Source organism: Oncorhynchus masou, chromosome 13, assembly GCF_036934945.1.
Source record: "Oncorhynchus masou masou isolate Uvic2021 chromosome 13, UVic_Omas_1.1, whole genome shotgun sequence".
NCBI lineage: Eukaryota > Metazoa > Chordata > Actinopteri > Salmoniformes > Salmonidae > Oncorhynchus > Oncorhynchus masou.
This window is the reverse complement of record NC_088224.1, coordinates 71,100,498-71,118,579: the sequence shown is the minus strand read 5'-3', so window position 1 is coordinate 71,118,579 and position 18,082 is coordinate 71,100,498. Positions and strand designations below refer to the sequence as shown.

Below are 18,082 nucleotides of genomic sequence, written 5' to 3'. Positions count from 1 at the left end.
TGGGTGAGAAACCCTTTACAAGCACTTGGATCACCTGAGAACCGTTGGGGAGGTGGAAGACGAGGTTCAGCCAGGGGGTTAACTGCCATGGGTACGTGAATCTGAGGTACTGGGACGGGAACTGTTGCCGGGGTAAGACGATCAGATATTTGCTTAATGGAAGTCAGCATCTCCGACAGAAGATGAGAATGTCTAGCCATTAAGGCCTCTTGCTGAACCAGGGCGGCTTCGTGGCGTTGGACAGTCTCCTGGTGGTGGGACAGCATGGCAAAAAGGTCCTGGGAACTGGCTGCCTCTGGGTTCATTTTTGGCTCTGTGTTTCTGTCAGGACCAGGTTACGAACCTGGGTCTCCGGAGTGAGAAACAGTCACTTAACCAACTGAGCCACGAATAGTCAGCAGAACCCAGAAGATGAGGCAGACACAGCAGTACTTAAGACGGTGTATTTAATAAAGTAAAAAGGAGAAGTCCTTCAATACAAAAATGGCAAATCCAAAAGGTGGTAGGAATAGCACAAAAAAGCCTCAAGAGATACTCAAAAACAAAAACAGAATTCCACAAGAGCATCCACCGGAATCGACAAGAATACACAGAACACTAGGGCTGGGTGCTAACATACAAACACAGAGCACAGAACTGAGGGAAACTAAGGGTTTAAATACAATCAGGGTAAACGAGGCACAGGTGCAAATAATAATGGGGAACAAGGGAAAAAACATAAGGTCAAAAAGCACAATGGGGGCATCTAGTGACCAAAACCCGGAACAACCCTGGCCAAATCCTGACAGTTAACCATGTGTACGTGACCAATAGAATTTGATTTGATGTTTTAATTTGATTTATCAAAGGTCTACAACGTGGCGAGCTAGGTGCTTGCAGACACTTCTGGCCAAACACTGCATTTGGGGGACACTGCATTAGGCATTTCCACTGCCGTATCTGCTCCATCATTCAATATTTCATACAGCTCTCCAAATAGTGGCCCATAACAACTGAATTATTCAGGAGGTTTTACATCAGGATGACTGAATCACAGACAAACAACAGACACTGCGTGTGTTTAGTCCTTTAATGGATTGGCTAGGAAGGCAATCAATTATTGTTTCCATTTTATAGCTGCCATTGTCTGAGGGCACCTTTTGTTTATGGGACGCAAAGTCATTTGTTAACTGCCTGTTTATGGGACTGTTTGTATCTCAGAACTAATTCCTGATGATGAGTTTCTGTGTTCCTTGTTTTACAAATTGTAATGCATTTTTTTCCAAGTTGACATGTAAATTATATTGTACTTTAGGCCTATATGCTTAAATAATTGTAATTTGCCAGGTCGTAAATTTCACTGCCATAAGAAAACTTTATTTTACCACCCAATGAGGAATAACAAAGCAATCAAACCATCTTCACTGGACCGAACATAATTCCTCTGAATCTTTAAAGTCCACTAAAATAAATAAAGGTAGTTTGGTCTCCTTATTTTCCAATGGGTTTGGCAAGCTCTCACTCAGTCTCTGTAGCGTAATGAAAATCACGAATACAGTTCCTTCCACTAATATTGGCACCCTTGGTAAATATGAGCAAAACAGGCTGTTAAAAAAAATATTATTGTTTATCCTCTTGGTCTTTCATTCAAAATATTCACAGAAATCTAACTTTTAATTACAGAAAAATAATTGAAAGAAAAATGTATTCTTAACATAAAACAAATATTTTTTATATGTGTGCCACAAATATTGGCACCCCTTCATTCAGTACTTTGTGCAACCTCCCTCTGAGTCTTTTCCAACCTCCTTACGCATTATAGGAGAACACATGGCAAGGAATCTGAGACCATTCCTCCATACAGAATATCTCCAGATCCTTCAGATTCCGAGGCCCATGCTTGTGAACTCTCCTCTTCAGCTCATCCCATGGGTTTTATATGGGGTTTAGGCCAGGGGACTGGGAATGCCGTGGCAAAACCTTGATTCTGTGGTCAGTGAACCATTTTTGTGTTGGTTTTGAGGTGCGCTTTGGTTCATTGTCCTGCTGCCTCCTAGCAGAGGCAGTCAGGTTTTGATGTAATATCTGCTTGTACTTGATGGAGTCCATGATACTATGTATCTATTTACAAGTTGTCCAGGGCCTTTGAAAGAAAAACAGGCCCACAATATTAAAGATCCACCACCATATTTCACAGTGGGGATGAGGTACTTTTCTGCATGGATATCTTTCTGTCTACTTCAAACCAACCTTTGGTGTTTGTTTCCAAAAAGCTATACTTTGGTATCATCTGACCATAGAGCCCGGTCCCATTAAAAGTTCCAGTAACGTTTGGCAAACTGTAGGCGCTTGAGTTTGTTGTTCGATGACAGCAAAGGCTTTTTATTGCAATCCTCCCAAACAACTTGTGGTTATGTAGGTGGTGTCTGATCGTAGTTTTGGAGACTTTCTGACCCTAAGACCCAACTAATGTTCGCAATTCTCCAGCTGTGATCCTTGGAGTTTTTTTGGCCACTCTAACCATCCTCCTCACTGTGGGTGGGGTCAATTTAGACACACGTCGTCTTCCAGGCCCGTTGTTAACATCTCCAGTTTCTTTAAACTTAATTATTGCCCTGATAGTGGAAATGGGCATTTTCAACCATTGAGCTGTTTTCTCATAGCCATTTCCTGATTTGTGCAGCTCAACAACCTTCTGTTGCACATCATTACCGTATTCTCGGGTCTTTCCCATAGTGATGGATGATTATGGGAACTTGACCTGTATGTCACCTCATATTTATACCCCAGTGAAACAGGAAGTCATGGCTTACCATTTTAGTAATTCTAATCACTCAGTTGAATTTAAAAACTTAAAATATGAATGGGAATATACTTCAGTTAGATTTTACTCAGAAGAATTTCTAGGGGTGCCAATAATTGTAGCACACATTTTGGAGAAAAATATTTATATAATTTACTTCACAATACGTTTTTTCAATCAATTTACTTAAATTAAAGGTTTGATTTTTTTGTGAATTTTTTTGAATGAAAGACCAAGAGGATAAACATCAAAGATTTTTTTTTACAGCCGGTTTTGCTCCTATTTACCAAGGGTGCCAATATAAGTGGAGGGCACTGTACATCGTCTGAAGGAGTCTGAGAGAGTGTCTATGGGCCAGTTCAAGGCTTCAAGATAGGTGCATTAACTAATACTGTATCATGGTAATAAATCACACCATTCAGATTCTGCTTCAACATTTTTAATCAGTTCATTCAGAGCAAGCTGAGAATACAAGCACACAATCACAACACATCTGTAGTATATGACATATTGTCATCATTTCACACGGTTTGAGTACATTAGCATCAAACTGACAGCATATAGTTCAGAGTGTCATAGCACCGAGGTGTGGTGTGCTCAACACGTTAGTACTGGCGGGCAGGCGCTAGGAGCAGGTGGGCTGCGGAGGTCTAACACACTGAACCCTGACAGGCAGCAGAGAGCAGGGTGGTCTGGGATACAATAGACAGTAGTAGATGCACAACATATGGGAGGAGGACTGCCACATACTGTAACACACTGGCGGACTGCAGGTACATAAGAGAGACAGGGTGAGAGTAGCACTCACATTCACTGTGAATTGATCTGATATCAATGGTTCCAGACAGGCAGCTGCATGTTCCAAAAAGCGATTTTGATCTTCTAATCCTGGCCCACTCCTTATCTTTTTACACATAACTACTGAGCCCATTGAAGAAAGTGGAGGTGATTGAGTAAATACAAAATCCTATTTCCTACATCATACATATGCTAATTTTTAACATTATACATGGTTTTGCACACAAATAGCATCACAGCTTTGTTATGGATAAAATAACGACATATAATTAAAGAGGGGTGTATTATCAGAAATACATCCGTTTTCATACTGTATCAAATAACTGGAAAGTTGACAAAGTGGTTCTCACATTGAAGAAGGCAGTAGAACCATGTGTGTGAAGGCAGAACTACAAAGCTGGTGGGTTGACATAACAGCTTCAATAGGCACTAGAATACTACGTGCCATCTTTTGTACTGTAAGTCAGTGACAGTTTTGTTGTTTGTTTGTGTAGACACTTATGGTATGAGATCAGACTATCACTACACATGCAGTTATTCTGGAAATGGTTTGCCCCCTTTGATTTCTCATGAATGATTTAAATTACAAAATAGATTGTGACCATGGGAATAGGATACTTGAATGCGACTATACAACCAGAAAGAGGGCCTTGCATGCAAGCTGTAGAAATGACATTACAGTTCAGCTGGTTCCTTAGCAACCAAATTGATGAAACCAGATATCTTCCTGAATAATTAAATGAAATCTAGGTTCAAAGAGTGGAGTCACTGTAACCAGGAAACGCTACAGTAATTAAGATTTTATATCTGCAGAGACCAGATAGTCAATGCAGTCTAAGAGATGGAAAATAAGAACAGAGACTATCACTATGAGGATATAGTCAGAAAAATAATCAAAACCTCACTGCCTTCAATAGCCATTTAAGAGCCAATAACGGTTCTCTACATATACTGTGTATCAATGACTCTCTGTTTTACAATGGTTTTCTTTCTACAAAAGATTGACAAATGCAACAAAATAATGTGCAAAATATGTGCTGAACTTATAACAGAGAGAGTAAGTGCACACTCACACACACACACACGCGATCACACAGACACGCACAAAGCACTATAGTTAAATGACAGCATGGTGAAAACATCAAAATGTCAACTTAAAAGCTCCACATCTAGTGTGTATACATAGAGATGAGGAACATGAAGGAAAATACAGAGAGAAAGAGACCAAATGGATGAGAGTCCTCTAATTCATTAGGCAGCCTTTAATTCCCTAAGTAAAGTAGTGCAGAGATGTTTTGTTTTTATTTTTTTGCCTCAGCCAGTCTGTTGCTTATCTCTTTGCTCTTTTTTGAAATAACGCCTCCCTCTGGCTTGGACTCGTCTGGCTTGGTGCTCGTGGAGGTTTTCTTCTTGGTTGACAGTGCACCAGCGATGGTCTTCTCTTTCACCTTTTTGCTCGTTGTCGTTGTCTTTTTTGGTTTGGTTTTTGTCTTGTCCACCTACAGAGGCAGAGAGGAGGGCATTTTATACTTGACATCTTCCTAAAACTGTAGGTAAACTACGCAGCCAAAATGTCATCAGTACAGGTTACAGTATCATCTTTGGACTGATACTGTATGCTACAATGAAACAAAGAGCTCATGAATCTCTAAGGTGAACACTGGCAATGAATTTCCTGGAGATGTTACAGTAAATATTTATTCTGAGCATGCAATACATACAGTTACATACTGTTACTAACATCAAATAAAAATAAAAGAGCAAATGTCACCATCTTGTTGATAATATTTGCAATGCGTGGTTAGAACAAAATCTTTGTTTAGAAAAAAAAAACGGTATGAAGTTGGGGTTAGTATATGAACAGCTAACATAATATGCACAATCTTATTCCCTTTCCCTGGGACAAGACTATATTTTTGGTCATATTCAACAAATTATGATTTTTTTGTAAAGAAAATTGTGCTATTTTCCCTTTGTAGAACGTGCCTCTCCTAACACCAATCAAACCAAAGGATTGAGAGGTGAAATGTCATGGAAAACAACACGTTAATTTAACGAATCCAAGCTCGCTTGGTGGTCTTGAGAGAGGCAGTACAAACTCTGGGGATGTGGCTGACAGCTTTGCTGAAGGTTTGAATTGTCTGAAAGTTTGGTGACTAATGTGACCCTAGTCCTGTTGGTTAAGGTGCCTTAATCAAGGTGTGAGTTAATTTGAGGTCAACCTCCATGCCTTCCAGAATAAATTGACAACACACCTGACTACAGCAGATCTAGAATAGAGCTGCTCTCAGTCTCAGAACAGTCCTACACTGTGAGAGATGGCAGGGCCATATAAACACAGCATGCAGACACATGAGACGTTCCTACCGCTCACAAACATGCATGTGGAGATTTAATTAACTCTGATTGATTACATAAGTTTTGTGATGTGCTGATGCTTATCTTAATTTTGTAGTTTAGACAGTTATTCTGGGACTTTATACTGTACAACATTACAAAGTTATTAGGACCTGTCACGACTTCCACCGAAGTCGGCTCCTCTCCTTGTTCGGGCGGCATTCGGCGTTCGGCGTCACCGGCTTTCTAGCCATCGCCGCTCCATTTCTCATATGTCCATTTCTTTTGTCTTGTTCCATACACACCTGGTTTTCGTTCCCCAATCAGTCTACATGTATTTAGTCCTCTGTTCCCCATCATGTATTTGTGTGTAATTGTTTATTGTTACGTGATTATTTTGTCAGGCGCTGTACTTTTGTTATAGACCGTGTTTGTGGCACTAGTATGTTTTATGTGCTGTCGTTGTTGACCGATATTAAAGTGGGCCTGTTAAATATACTCTGCACTCCTGCACTTGACTTCGCCTCCCATATACACGCCTAACAGGACCATGAAACAGGCTACAGGGATGTTTGTAATTTGTAATTTGCTAATCAAATTTCATGATCTAAATGGTTATTACTGCACATATATCAAAATAGTATGTTGCTTGAAGGAGAATATATACATGAAATCAACCATGCCCAATGTAACTAATGCAGTTTGAAGTTTAATTAGCATTATTTGGATTTATCCTAATTTTCACTGACACATAAACATGAATTGGCCCGTCACAGCAACGGGTTTGAAAACTCTAAATTGAACATGTATTTTGTACAATTAGTTAGACATTTTAACATAAAATAGTCAGTGTTCATTATCACATGCATGTTGATGTGGGCTCACCTTGGTGGTCTCCTTGCCACCCGGCTCATTGTACAGGCTGCGTATTCTCCTGCGCTCCAGCAGCTTGTTGTCAGTGGGCTGCACCTTAGCCTGCTCCCCCTTGTAGGTGGCACTGTAGCTGGTCTCCAGGCTGGACTTGTCCTTGTCATCCGCAGGAGGTTTGTACTGAGACTGGGGCTTGGTTGACTTCACTGGCTTCACATCTTTGTACGCCTTGAACTCATTTCTGAAAAACAATGAATCAGCAAACTCAGCAAAATCATTAGTTCCCCTGTTCATCATCAAAAAAAGCACTTTTTATTATGAATCTCAGACAAACAATATTGTTGCCCAAAATCTGTTGTAGGAAATGGACTGAAATGACTCATCAGATTTACAGCCGAAGTCTACACAGGGAGTGTAGCATGACCCGTTTGTCACTTTACTCCCCATTACAGTAACTGCAACACAGGGCTTCTGGTTCCATTCACACACAGACGACAACTGCAAAACACTCTACACATTTTACACAAAAAACAATTGATCATGCAGTCAAAAATGAGGGAAACAAATGAGGGAGAGCCCCTCCAGGGAGGCCTAAGGGGTATACAGAGCTCCTTTACTGCCTTGGCCTTGACATGATGTGTTACTGTATTGATCTGGTAAAACCATAGAGGAGGATGAAACGGGGAGAAATCAATGCTGCAGCAGCTATCTATGACAATATTAGATCACAGGACACTGAAATTAGAGAACATACTGTATGTTAGATCAAATATCTCACAAAAAAAAACATTTAAGATGAACCTAGAAAAAAACGGGCATGTACAGTTCATGATGGAAAGGTAGAGTGGGCTTTCTTGAGTAGATTATATAGCCCAGTAGGGATGATGTGTGTTTTATTGTCAATAGACTGAAGGCTACATGCATCTTGGCTTTGCTACTGCTAGTACAGTAACTACCAAAAATGCATGCATCAATTATTAATCACATGTATTTAGATGTTGTGCACAATATGTTCTTAGCTTACCAACATGTGCACAACATTTAAATAAATTGATTAACAATTGATGCATGTATTTAGGTTTTTATTTTTTATTTTTTTATTTCACCTTTATTTAACCAGGTAGGCTAGTTGAGAACAAGTTCTCATTTGCAACTGCGACCTGGCCAAGATAAAGCATAGCAGTGTGAACAGACAACACAGAGTTACACATGGAGTAAACAATTAACAAGTCAATAACACAGTAGAAAAAAAGAGTCTATATACATTGTGTGCAAAAGGCATGAGGAGGTAGGAGAATAATTACAATTTTGCAGATTAACACTGGAGTGATAAATGATCAGATGGTCATGTACAGGTAAATATATTGGTGTGCAAAAGAGCAGAAAAGTAAATAAATAAAAACAGTATGGGGATGAGGGAGGTAGAAATGGGTGGGCTATTTACCGATAGACTATGTACAGCTGCAGCGATCGGTTAGCTGCTCAGATAGCAGATGTTTGAAGTTGGTGAGGGAGATAACCTATGCATTAAGATGTTGTGTAATACATTGTACATTGAGTATTGTCCAGGCAACACAAAATATTGTGTTAGGCCTTTTTATTAAAATACTTTTGGGCTCTACAATAAAGTTATTTGTGGCCTACATTCCATGTTTAATTTAGGGTTGACATATTTAAACTGTGAAAAAAGGTATATTTCAGAGGCAGAACATGTGTGCATAATGTAATTTAATAATAAACATTCAATGAAATACATAGTCCCACTGTAGTCAGAACCTCACCTATAAGAGCTGCCAGTGCCAGTTGAGACGACCTGTTTTATCTGTCTGTTCAGCGCGTCTGCTGCTGCCCTTCCTTTCCCCTCCACAGTGACATCTGCCGGTGGCTGTCCCTCCATTTTGGCACTCACTTTCTTTTCTACAGTTTTCTCCTTCTTCACTGGTTTCTTTTTCCTCTCTTTGGATACTTTCTCTTGCACCTTTTCTTCAATTTCACTCTTCTCCACACCGCTCTCGTGCTCTGTAGTTGCATGTTTCGTTGTGGTTCCCACGCCACGTTCTTGGGCATCGAAGGAGGCAGTTGGGCTGGGTTTGGGGATCCAGGGGTGGTCTCCCTTTTTCGGGACAGGCCATGGCTTATAATCCTTCTGATACTGTGTTACGTTGTGGAAAGGTGTCGCGGAGGGGTGATATTCATTCTTGGGTTTGCAGCTGGGCTCCGGGCGTATATCTTTCCATTCCCTGAAATCCTGGCGCATCACAGACGCACTACAGCCATGTTTTCCTGATGCGGCACCAGTCGCGGGCGGTGCCTTTACCGCCGCCGCCTCCTGTTCACTGTGAGAAGGCTGGGTTTCTATGGTGATGGGGCCGGTCCTCGTCTGTCTAGATGGAGGCTGAGGGTGGAGATGCTGCACCTCAGCCACATCCGAATATTTCGTGAAAACCAAAGGCACAGCGATGTCCGCTTTGTCTAACTCACTCCAGAAGCGATTAATGCAGCAAGCCCGTGTGATGCACGGCCAGGCCATAATCAACGATGGATATATAATAACCTATGCACTTAAAATCTGAATCAAAGTTTTAGGCTACTGATGAGAGAGGCCTGGATGAACGTCCTACTCACGGACCAGAGACGGGAAAATGATGCTCCCTGCGCACACTCAAATTCTGTCCAGTCAGAAAAATGTACGTGTCTACCTATGTCTCTATTTTTCAGAAATCCTACGATGCTTGCTGGATGGTAAGAAATTGAAGATCCTTATAATACAAATGAGGAAAGTCCTTTGTAGGCTACTAGTTCTACCCAGCTACTATAATTTAAACTGAAATAGACTGAATTTGCTGTGAGGAGCCCATTGCATTCGCGGTCTGGATCGGCTTTCTGGTTGCGCATCAGAAGGGCCCCACCCCGCTACGTTCCAGAAACCTCAGAAGATGCCCGGGGTCTGCACGGTGAACTGTCACCTGGGTCCGTCACCGTTAGGCCGCAAAGAGGGAGGAGATGCTGCCTGGTTAACCCTCCCTTTCCCGATGATGAGGTACAGACATGGCAAACGTCGGTCTAGTGTACAGTATAGCATACCTCAGCGCTCACATACTATAAATTAGAATTAATGGCGGGAGATGTACAGTTAACTGCCAAAATAACGGAAAAACTTGAGTATAAATTAGGGGTACAAAGTATCACGAAGTCAGGTGTGGTTCCTGAGTTAATTAAGCAATTAAAACCATCATGCTTAGGGTCATGTATAAAAATGGCCATTGTTTTGGCTACTATGACTATGCCCCCATAGGATGTCCCCATATTCAGGGCATGAGTGGTCACTGAATGGTTTGATGAGTATGAAAATTATGTAAACCATATGCTATGGTCATCTCGGTCACCAGATCTCAACCCAATTTAACACTAATGTGAGATTCTGGAGCGGCGCCTCAGGCAGCGTTTTCCACGACCATCAACAAAACACCAAATTATGGAATTTCTCTTGGACGAACAGTGTCACATCCCTCCAGTATAGTTTCAGACACTTGTTGAATCTATGCCAAGGTGAATTGAGGCTGTTCTGGCTCGTGGTGACCCAACACCCTATTTTAAGACACTTTATATTGGTGTTTCCTTTATTTTGGCAGTTACCTGTATATGTATAGCCTAAAGCTCTGTGAGTAGGCTTTAGTTATACCATCAGTACTGAATAATTATGAGTAGACCTATGGTGCTTGAGGGTAGTGGGGTGTGATTCATTGTGTTGTCCTACTTTATGGAGTATGTGAAGGTCACAAATATCAGTCACTGAAACACTGTTGGGAACAAACAGAAACACAGGGGGATAGAAAAAGCTACAAATAGTTGGAACAACCAGTACATTATTCAAAACATCTACAAATAGCAATTATAATGGAGGGACATATTACATAGGCTTTGGGAAAGGGTAAATTGCATAATTGTTTGAGTTTCATATCATGTGGGAAAGTTATCTGATGAGCCAATATGAGGCTTATAATGCGTTTAGGCATTTTGTTTCCATCAATGAGACTAGAAGTGGAATTGATGGATAGCCTACCTGTCATTGCTCATCAAATTAAATCACATTTTATTGGTCACATACACATATTTAGCAGATGTTATTGCGGGTGTAGCGAAATGCTTGTGTTCCTAGCTCCAACAGTGCAGTAGTATCTAACAATAATACACGCACATCTAAAAGTCAAATAATGGAATTAAGAAATATATAAATATAAATATTAGGATGAGCAATGTCAGAATGTTTAAATCTGTACATTAAGTAAGGAACATTTGGCAGCATTTATTCTATGATACTTGATTCACAGAAGACTCCTTATAAATATGTACAGTATGCAAGATACATTTTCATGTCTATTTTCACCATGATTCATTCATTGATTTCAATGTGGGGTCAAGGTGTCTTTTATCAAGCAAAAATGTTAAGATTACAGAATCATTGTGAAACAAAGATATGCTTTGTGAAGCTACAATAGCTGTTATGGACCAAGGACAGTCTCTGAGACACATTGTCTCAAAGCGCTGTAACGGAATCTCTCACCCTATGACTACCATTGGATTTTCCTTGCTTGTGTATCTGTTCATTTAAATTTTGACCTCATGGTCCATGGATTGATTGTTTAAGCAAACACATTTGTCCAATCAAAGAAAAATTATATTTACTTTTCTATTCGATTTTGCTAACATTTCCTTTATTAGTTGTCAATCATCATTGACACACATTTCATCCCTTGCTTCAAACTGTTCTCAGAACATTTCATATCATTCTGTATGTAAATCCAAATCAACTGTAAATTTCGGTGTTCCTCAAGGTTCCGTTTTAGGACCACTATTGTTTTCACTATATATTTTACCTCTTGGGGATGTTATTCGAAAACATAATGTTAACTTTCACTGCTATGCGGATGACACACAGCCGTGCATTTCAATGAAACATGGTGAAGCCCCAAAATTGCCCTTGCTAGAAGCATGTGTTTCAGACATAAGGAAGTGGATGGCTGCAAACGTTCTACTTTTAAACTCGGACAAAACAGAGATGCTTGTTCTAGGTCCCAAGAAACAAAGAGATCTTCTGTTGAATCTGACAATTAATCTTAATGGTTGTACAGTCGTCTCAAATAAAACTGTGAAGGACCTCGGCGTTACTCTGGACCCTGATCTCTCTTTTGAAGAACATATCAACACCATTTCAAGGACAGCTTTTTTCCATCTACGTAACATTGCAAAAATCAGAAACTTTCTGTCCAAAAATGATGCAGAAAAATGTATCCATGCTTTTGTCACTTCTAGGTTAGACTACTGCAATGCTCTACTTTCCGGCTACCCGGTTAAAGCACTAAATAAACTTCAGTTCGTGCTAAATACGGCTGCTAGAATCCTGACTAGAACCAAAAAATTTGATCATATTACTCCAGTGCTAGCCTCCCTACACTGGCTTCCTGTCAAAGCAAGGGCTGATTTCAAGGTTTTACTGCTAACCTACAAAGCATTACATGGGCTTGCCCCTACCTATCTCTCTGATTTGGTCCTGCCGTACATACCTACACGTACGCTACGGTCACAAGACGCAGGCCTCCTAATTGTCCCTAGAATTTCTAAGCAAACAGCTGGAGGCAGGGCTTTCTCCTATAGAGCTCCATTTTTATGGAACGGTCTGCCTACCCATGTCAGAGACGCAAACTCGGTCTCAACCTTTAAGTCTTTACTGAAGACTCATCTCTTCAGTGGGTCATATGATTGAGTGTAGTCTGGCCCAGGAGTGGGAAGGTGAACGGAAAGGCTCTGAAGCAACGAACCGCCCTTGCTGACTCTGCCTGGCCGGTTCCCCTCTTTCCACTGGGATTCTCTGCCTCTAACCCTATTACTGGGGCTGAGTCACTGGCTTACTGGGGCTCTCTCATGCCGTCCCTGGAAGGGGTGCGTCACCTGAGTGCGTTGATTCACTGATGTGGTCATCCTGTCTGGGTTGGCGCCCCCCCCCCCACCCACCCCACCCTGTGCCATGGCGGAAATCTTTGTAGGCTATACTCAGCCTTGTCTCAGGATGGTAAGTTGGTGGTTGAAGATATCCCTCTAGTGGTGTGGGGGCTGTGCTTTGGCAAAGTGGGTGGAGTTACAGTGCCTTGTGAAAGTATTCGGCCCCCTTGAACTTTGCGACCTTTTGCCACATTTCAGGCTTCAAACATAAAGATATAAAACTGTATTTTTTTGTGAAGAATCAACAACAAGTGGGACACAATCATGAAGTGGAACTACATTTATTGGATAAATTCAAACTTTTTTAACAAATAAAAAACTGAAAAATTGGGCGTGCAAAATTATTCAGCCCCTTTACTTTCAGTGCAGCAAATTCTCTCCAGAAGTTCAGTGAGGATCTCTGAATGATTCAATGTTGACCGAAATGACTAATGATGATAAATACAATCCACCTGTGTGTAATCAAGTCTCCGTATAAATGCACCTGCACTGTGATAGTCTCAGAGGTCCGTTAAAAGCGCAGAGAGCATCATGACGAACAAGGAACACACCAGGCAGGTCCGAGATACTGTTGTGAAGAAGTTTAAAGCCGGATTTGGATACAAAAAGATTTCCCAAGCTTTAAACATCCCAAGGAGCACTGTGCAAGCGATAATATTGAAATTCAAAGTTAATCTGTGTTTCATCCTCTTGCCCCTCTCTGTGTTGGACCAGGCCCTCTATGCTCTGTGTTGATGCTGTACCTCCTCTGGACTGACTACTGGTGGGCCTCATACACCACCTGGCTCATCTATGATTGGAACACACACAAACAAGGCAAGCTAAATGCTACATTATAGAGAATACAGCTGGAGTACTGGTTGTTCTTCAGACGTACTGTATCTTTTTGTTGATGATATGATGTGTTGACTCCTAGCTGGCCGAAGGTTCTCGCGGGTGAGGAACTGGACAGTTTGGACCTACTACCGAGACTACTTCCCTATCCGAGTGAGTGATAGTAACTGCACACTGCTTTGTCACATTCCAAAGGGAAATTAACTGTGGTTAAGGCCAATATTTAATATTTAGTATAATTTCAATGTCGAGTCTCATATTTAACAATCTTCTGACTCCGGCTTATCAAGACCCACAACTTGTTGCCCAATTGAAACTATATCCTAGGCTCCCACCCACATGGAATCTTGTTTTGGAGCACTTTGTAACTTTGCAACAGAAGCCAATGGTTTTTCAGCCAAGTTCCCTGGAATAACACCATTTGTGGCTACCCTGGCTGGAAACTTCCACATGCCATTAGCCAGAGAGTACCTGATGTCTGTAGGTGAGGACACTGGTCTCTGGTTAGTTTCAACCCATACTAAAACAATGAGTGATTGTTTATAATGTGAACATACATTGTAGATTAATTTCCCTTCAAGGACAGTACATGTTTCATTTATAGATATGATTAGTTCTGTAAATGTTGCTCCTAAAGAGTGATTTGTTGTTATTATTCAGGGATTTGTCCTGTGAATCGTGCCACACTGGAGTTCATTATGTCGTGTAATGGGACAGGGAATGCAGTTGTTCTTACTGTTGGAGGGGCAGCTGAATCTCTGGACTGTACTCCAGGAGTTCATTGTCTCACCCTAAAGAACCGCAAGGGCTTTGTGAAACTGGCTCTTTAACAAGGGTAAGTCCCCATGGTATACACAAATGATCCACACCAGAAAGCTACATTGATCCAAGCAGATACACTTTAAACAGACTGTCACACTGACAGTGGGCTGACACTGGGCTGAGGGAGGGGGATGTACTGGTGATTCACTGAGGTGTGGTCATATTCTGGCTTGGTCAGACACAAGTACTGCTCTTTGGCTCCTCCAGATACGCCTTGAACATAATGACTGAAGCTGTGACTAACAGAAATCACAGGTCAAAGGTTACTTAAAAATATATATATATATTTCACCTTTATTTAACCAGGTAGGCCAGTTGAGAACAAGTTCTCATTTACACCTGCGACCTGGCCAATATAAAGCAAAGCAGTGCGACACTGTCACGAGTCCGACCGAGGGTGGTTCCCTTTCCCGGGCGGGTGGCGCTCTGCGGTCGTCGTCACCGGCCTATTAGCTGCCACTGATTGTCTTTCCTCCCCCTCCTTGTATGTTTAGTGGTAGCACCTGTTTATGTTTAATTAGTTTGTCTTTATTAGACAGCCGGCCCGCCTGGTTGTTGTGCGGGATTATTTCAGTGTAACCTTCGGCTCTGTTGTAGAGGTACGTGTTAGTACTTGGTCGTGTATTTTTCGTTGTACATTTTGATTCTCTGTGTTTGGGAACGTAACTATTGTGAGCACCCTGTGGTGCGTTGGTGCTATTAAAGACGCACAGCATTGAACTCTCTGTCTCCTGCATTTGACTCCACACCCACGACACCCGGAGCATTACAGACACAAATAACAACACAGAGTTACACATAGAATAAACAAATGTACAGTCAACAACACAATAGAAAAATTCAATATACAGTGTGCGCAAATTAGGGAGGTAAGGCAATAAATAGGCCGTAGTGGCGAAGTAATTACTATTTAGTAATTAACACTGGAGTGATAGGTGTGCATAAGACGAATGTGCAAGTCGAGTTACTGGGGTGCAAAGGAGCAACAAACAAAAAACAATATGGGGATGAGGTAGTTGGATGGGCTATTTACAGATGGTCTGTGTACAGCTGCAATGATCTGTGAGCTGCTCTGACAGCTGATGCTTAAAGTTAGTGTAGGGAGATATAAGTCTCCAGCTTCAGTGATTTTTGCAATTCGTTCCAGTCATTGGCAGCAGAGAACTGGAAGGAAAGGCGGCCAAAGGGGGAATTGGTTTTGGCGGTGGCCAGTGAAATGTACCTGCTGGAGCGCATGCTACGGGTGGGTGCTACTATGGTGATCAGTGAGCTGAGATAAGGCGGGGCTTTACCTAGCAAAGACTTAAAGATGACCAGGAGCCAGTGGGTTTGGCGACGAATATGAAGCGAGGGCCAGCCAACGAGAGCAGTGGTGGGTAGTATATGGGGCTTTGGTGACAAAACGGATGGCACTGTGATAGACTGCATCCAATTTGCTGAGTAGTGTGTTGGAGGATATTTTGTAAATGACAGCGCCGAAGTCAAGGATTGGTAGGATAGTCAGTTTTACGAGGGTATGTTTGGCAGCATGAGTGAAGACATTAATGCTGACGGTTCTTTTCTAAGATAGTCACTAGGTGAAGTGTCCTGGGTTGTTATTTGTTTGCTGTCTGGAAGCATAGCCTGCTGCAATACATTTTATGCATTATTGCTCTCATCACGTTCACTTCAATATAACCACCAGGGGGCAGCATATTTCTCTCAATTTATGGTTCTGCTGAAGTAAATAAAACAATTATTATTAAGTATTTTAAATCCATAATATTTTTGTTTGAATCAGAACGGGGTTGTTTTTTTTGTCATTTTCCAAAGATATATGCAAAGAAAACATTGTCAAATCTTTGCTGTATTCGTCTTAACAAGTTACTTTCATGGCCACACAGGTGTCTTGACTCTTCACTACATTGAACGAACGTATGCCAGCTATTCAAACCTTTTGTAAAGTATTGTATATCAAGCAGGCATACATTATCATTTATTATTAGTTGCTTGTATGTTTTAATATAACTATTCAGTGGATCAGTATTTAAAGAAAATATTGTTCAGAGAGACTATTTAAATTCACAAATGTATCTTAATTTTTCCAACATAATAGCAAATGAGGTTCAATAGACACTCAAGATGTAGCTGCCACATTATCATAATCTGAGACTCTGTTCACATAACAATGATAAAAATGTAGGTCTTCATAAACACGCTATAAATTCCTTTATTTTAGAAGGGCATTGAACAAGAAAAACATGAAAGTGTCTTCAAACTACATGTCTTATTCCTTCTTAAAAATTGTAATAAAGAATGAATTCCCTTTGTTATTTATCATAGCATGAATCATTAAGCCACTAAGCCCTCACTGAAGCCCTGAATCTGCCTGCCAGTCAGTGCAGTGGTCCCCAGCCCTTCATCCATCATGTGCATCTGTTGGTGTAGGGTGTTTGCTACCACAGCTTAACAAGATACAGTTTGTCACCGTATTGACTTTCAGTTGCTTCTCAAACATATGCTTTTAAAACATTTGATATCTTTGTTTCTTCATTGTAAAGAACTGATGCCTTTGAGCCATTCACCCTGTAATTGTTTTAATGTTCTGGATTTTACAGCTAAACAAGTAAAAATGTGGATAAACAAAATAGTTTTTAGTAGTATCATGCATGAAGTTAAAAGTGAACCAACAAATGAAAGAGTATTCCAAAATGTATTTTTATTAGACAAGCAGCTGTAGAATACATCATTAACATGTCATGTATATTGGTATGATTATTTAAAAAAATATATGTTTGTCGCTTGTCTTCACATCTCACCAAAATTAAGGTGTTTTATTTGGTCGTTGCAAGATATTTATTTGCACTCAAATATTTTTCTTCTTCTATTATGACAAGGGGTTCAATCAACGAAAAAGCTGAGGTAACTGAGCTAAACGACTACCGCCCCGTAGCACTCACTTCCGTCATCATGAAGTGCTTTGAGAGACTAGTCAAGGACCATATCACCTCCACCCTACCTGACTCCCTAGACCCACTCCAATTTGCTTACCGCTCAAATAGGTCCACAGACGATGCAATCTCAACCACACTGCCCTAACCCATCTGGACAAGAGGAATACCTATGTGAGAATGCTGTTCATCGACTACAGCTCGGCATTCAACACCATAGTACCCTCCAAGCTCGTCATCAAGCTCGAGACCCTGGGTCTCGACCCCGCCCTGTGCAACTGGGTACTGGACTTCCTGACGGGCCGCCCCCAGGTGGTGAGGGTAGGTAACAACATCTCCTCCCCGCTGATCCTCAACACTGGGGCCCCACAAGGGTGCGTTCTGAGCCCTCTCCTGTACTCCCTGTTCACCCACGACTGCGTGGCCACGCACGCCTCCAACTCAATCATCAAGTTTGCGGACGACACAACAGTGGTAGGCTTGATTGATTACCAACAACGACGAGACGGCCTACAGGGAGGAGGTGAGGGCCCTCGGAGTGTGGTGTCAGGAAAATAACCTCACACTCAACGTCAACAAAACTAAGGAGATGATTGTGGACTTCAGGAAACAGCAGAGGGAACACCCCCTATCCACATCGATAGAACAGTAGTGGAGAGAGTAGCAAGTTTTAAGTTCCTCGGCATACACATCACAGACAAACTGAATT

General features: G+C 41.3%; 1 protein-coding gene and 1 pseudogene across 1 annotated transcript; one reads left to right on the top strand and one right to left on the bottom strand.

Moving 5' to 3' along the window:
- Positions 1-3,205: 3,205 nt before the first annotated feature.
- On the bottom strand, positions 3,206-9,725 carry LOC135552984 (microtubule-associated protein 6 homolog). The gene is made up of 3 exons (XM_064984985.1): positions 8,569-9,725; positions 6,803-7,028; positions 3,206-5,079 (listed from the first exon to the last, which is right to left on the bottom strand). Exons 1-3 carry the CDS (start codon positions 9,315-9,317, stop codon positions 4,882-4,884), a joined length of 1,173 nt encoding a protein of 390 aa, XP_064841057.1. The 5' UTR covers positions 9,318-9,725; the 3' UTR covers positions 3,206-4,881.
- LOC135553414 (diacylglycerol O-acyltransferase 2-like) lies at positions 9,724-17,553 on the top strand (annotated as a pseudogene).
- The last annotated feature ends 529 nt before the right edge of the window (positions 17,554-18,082 follow it).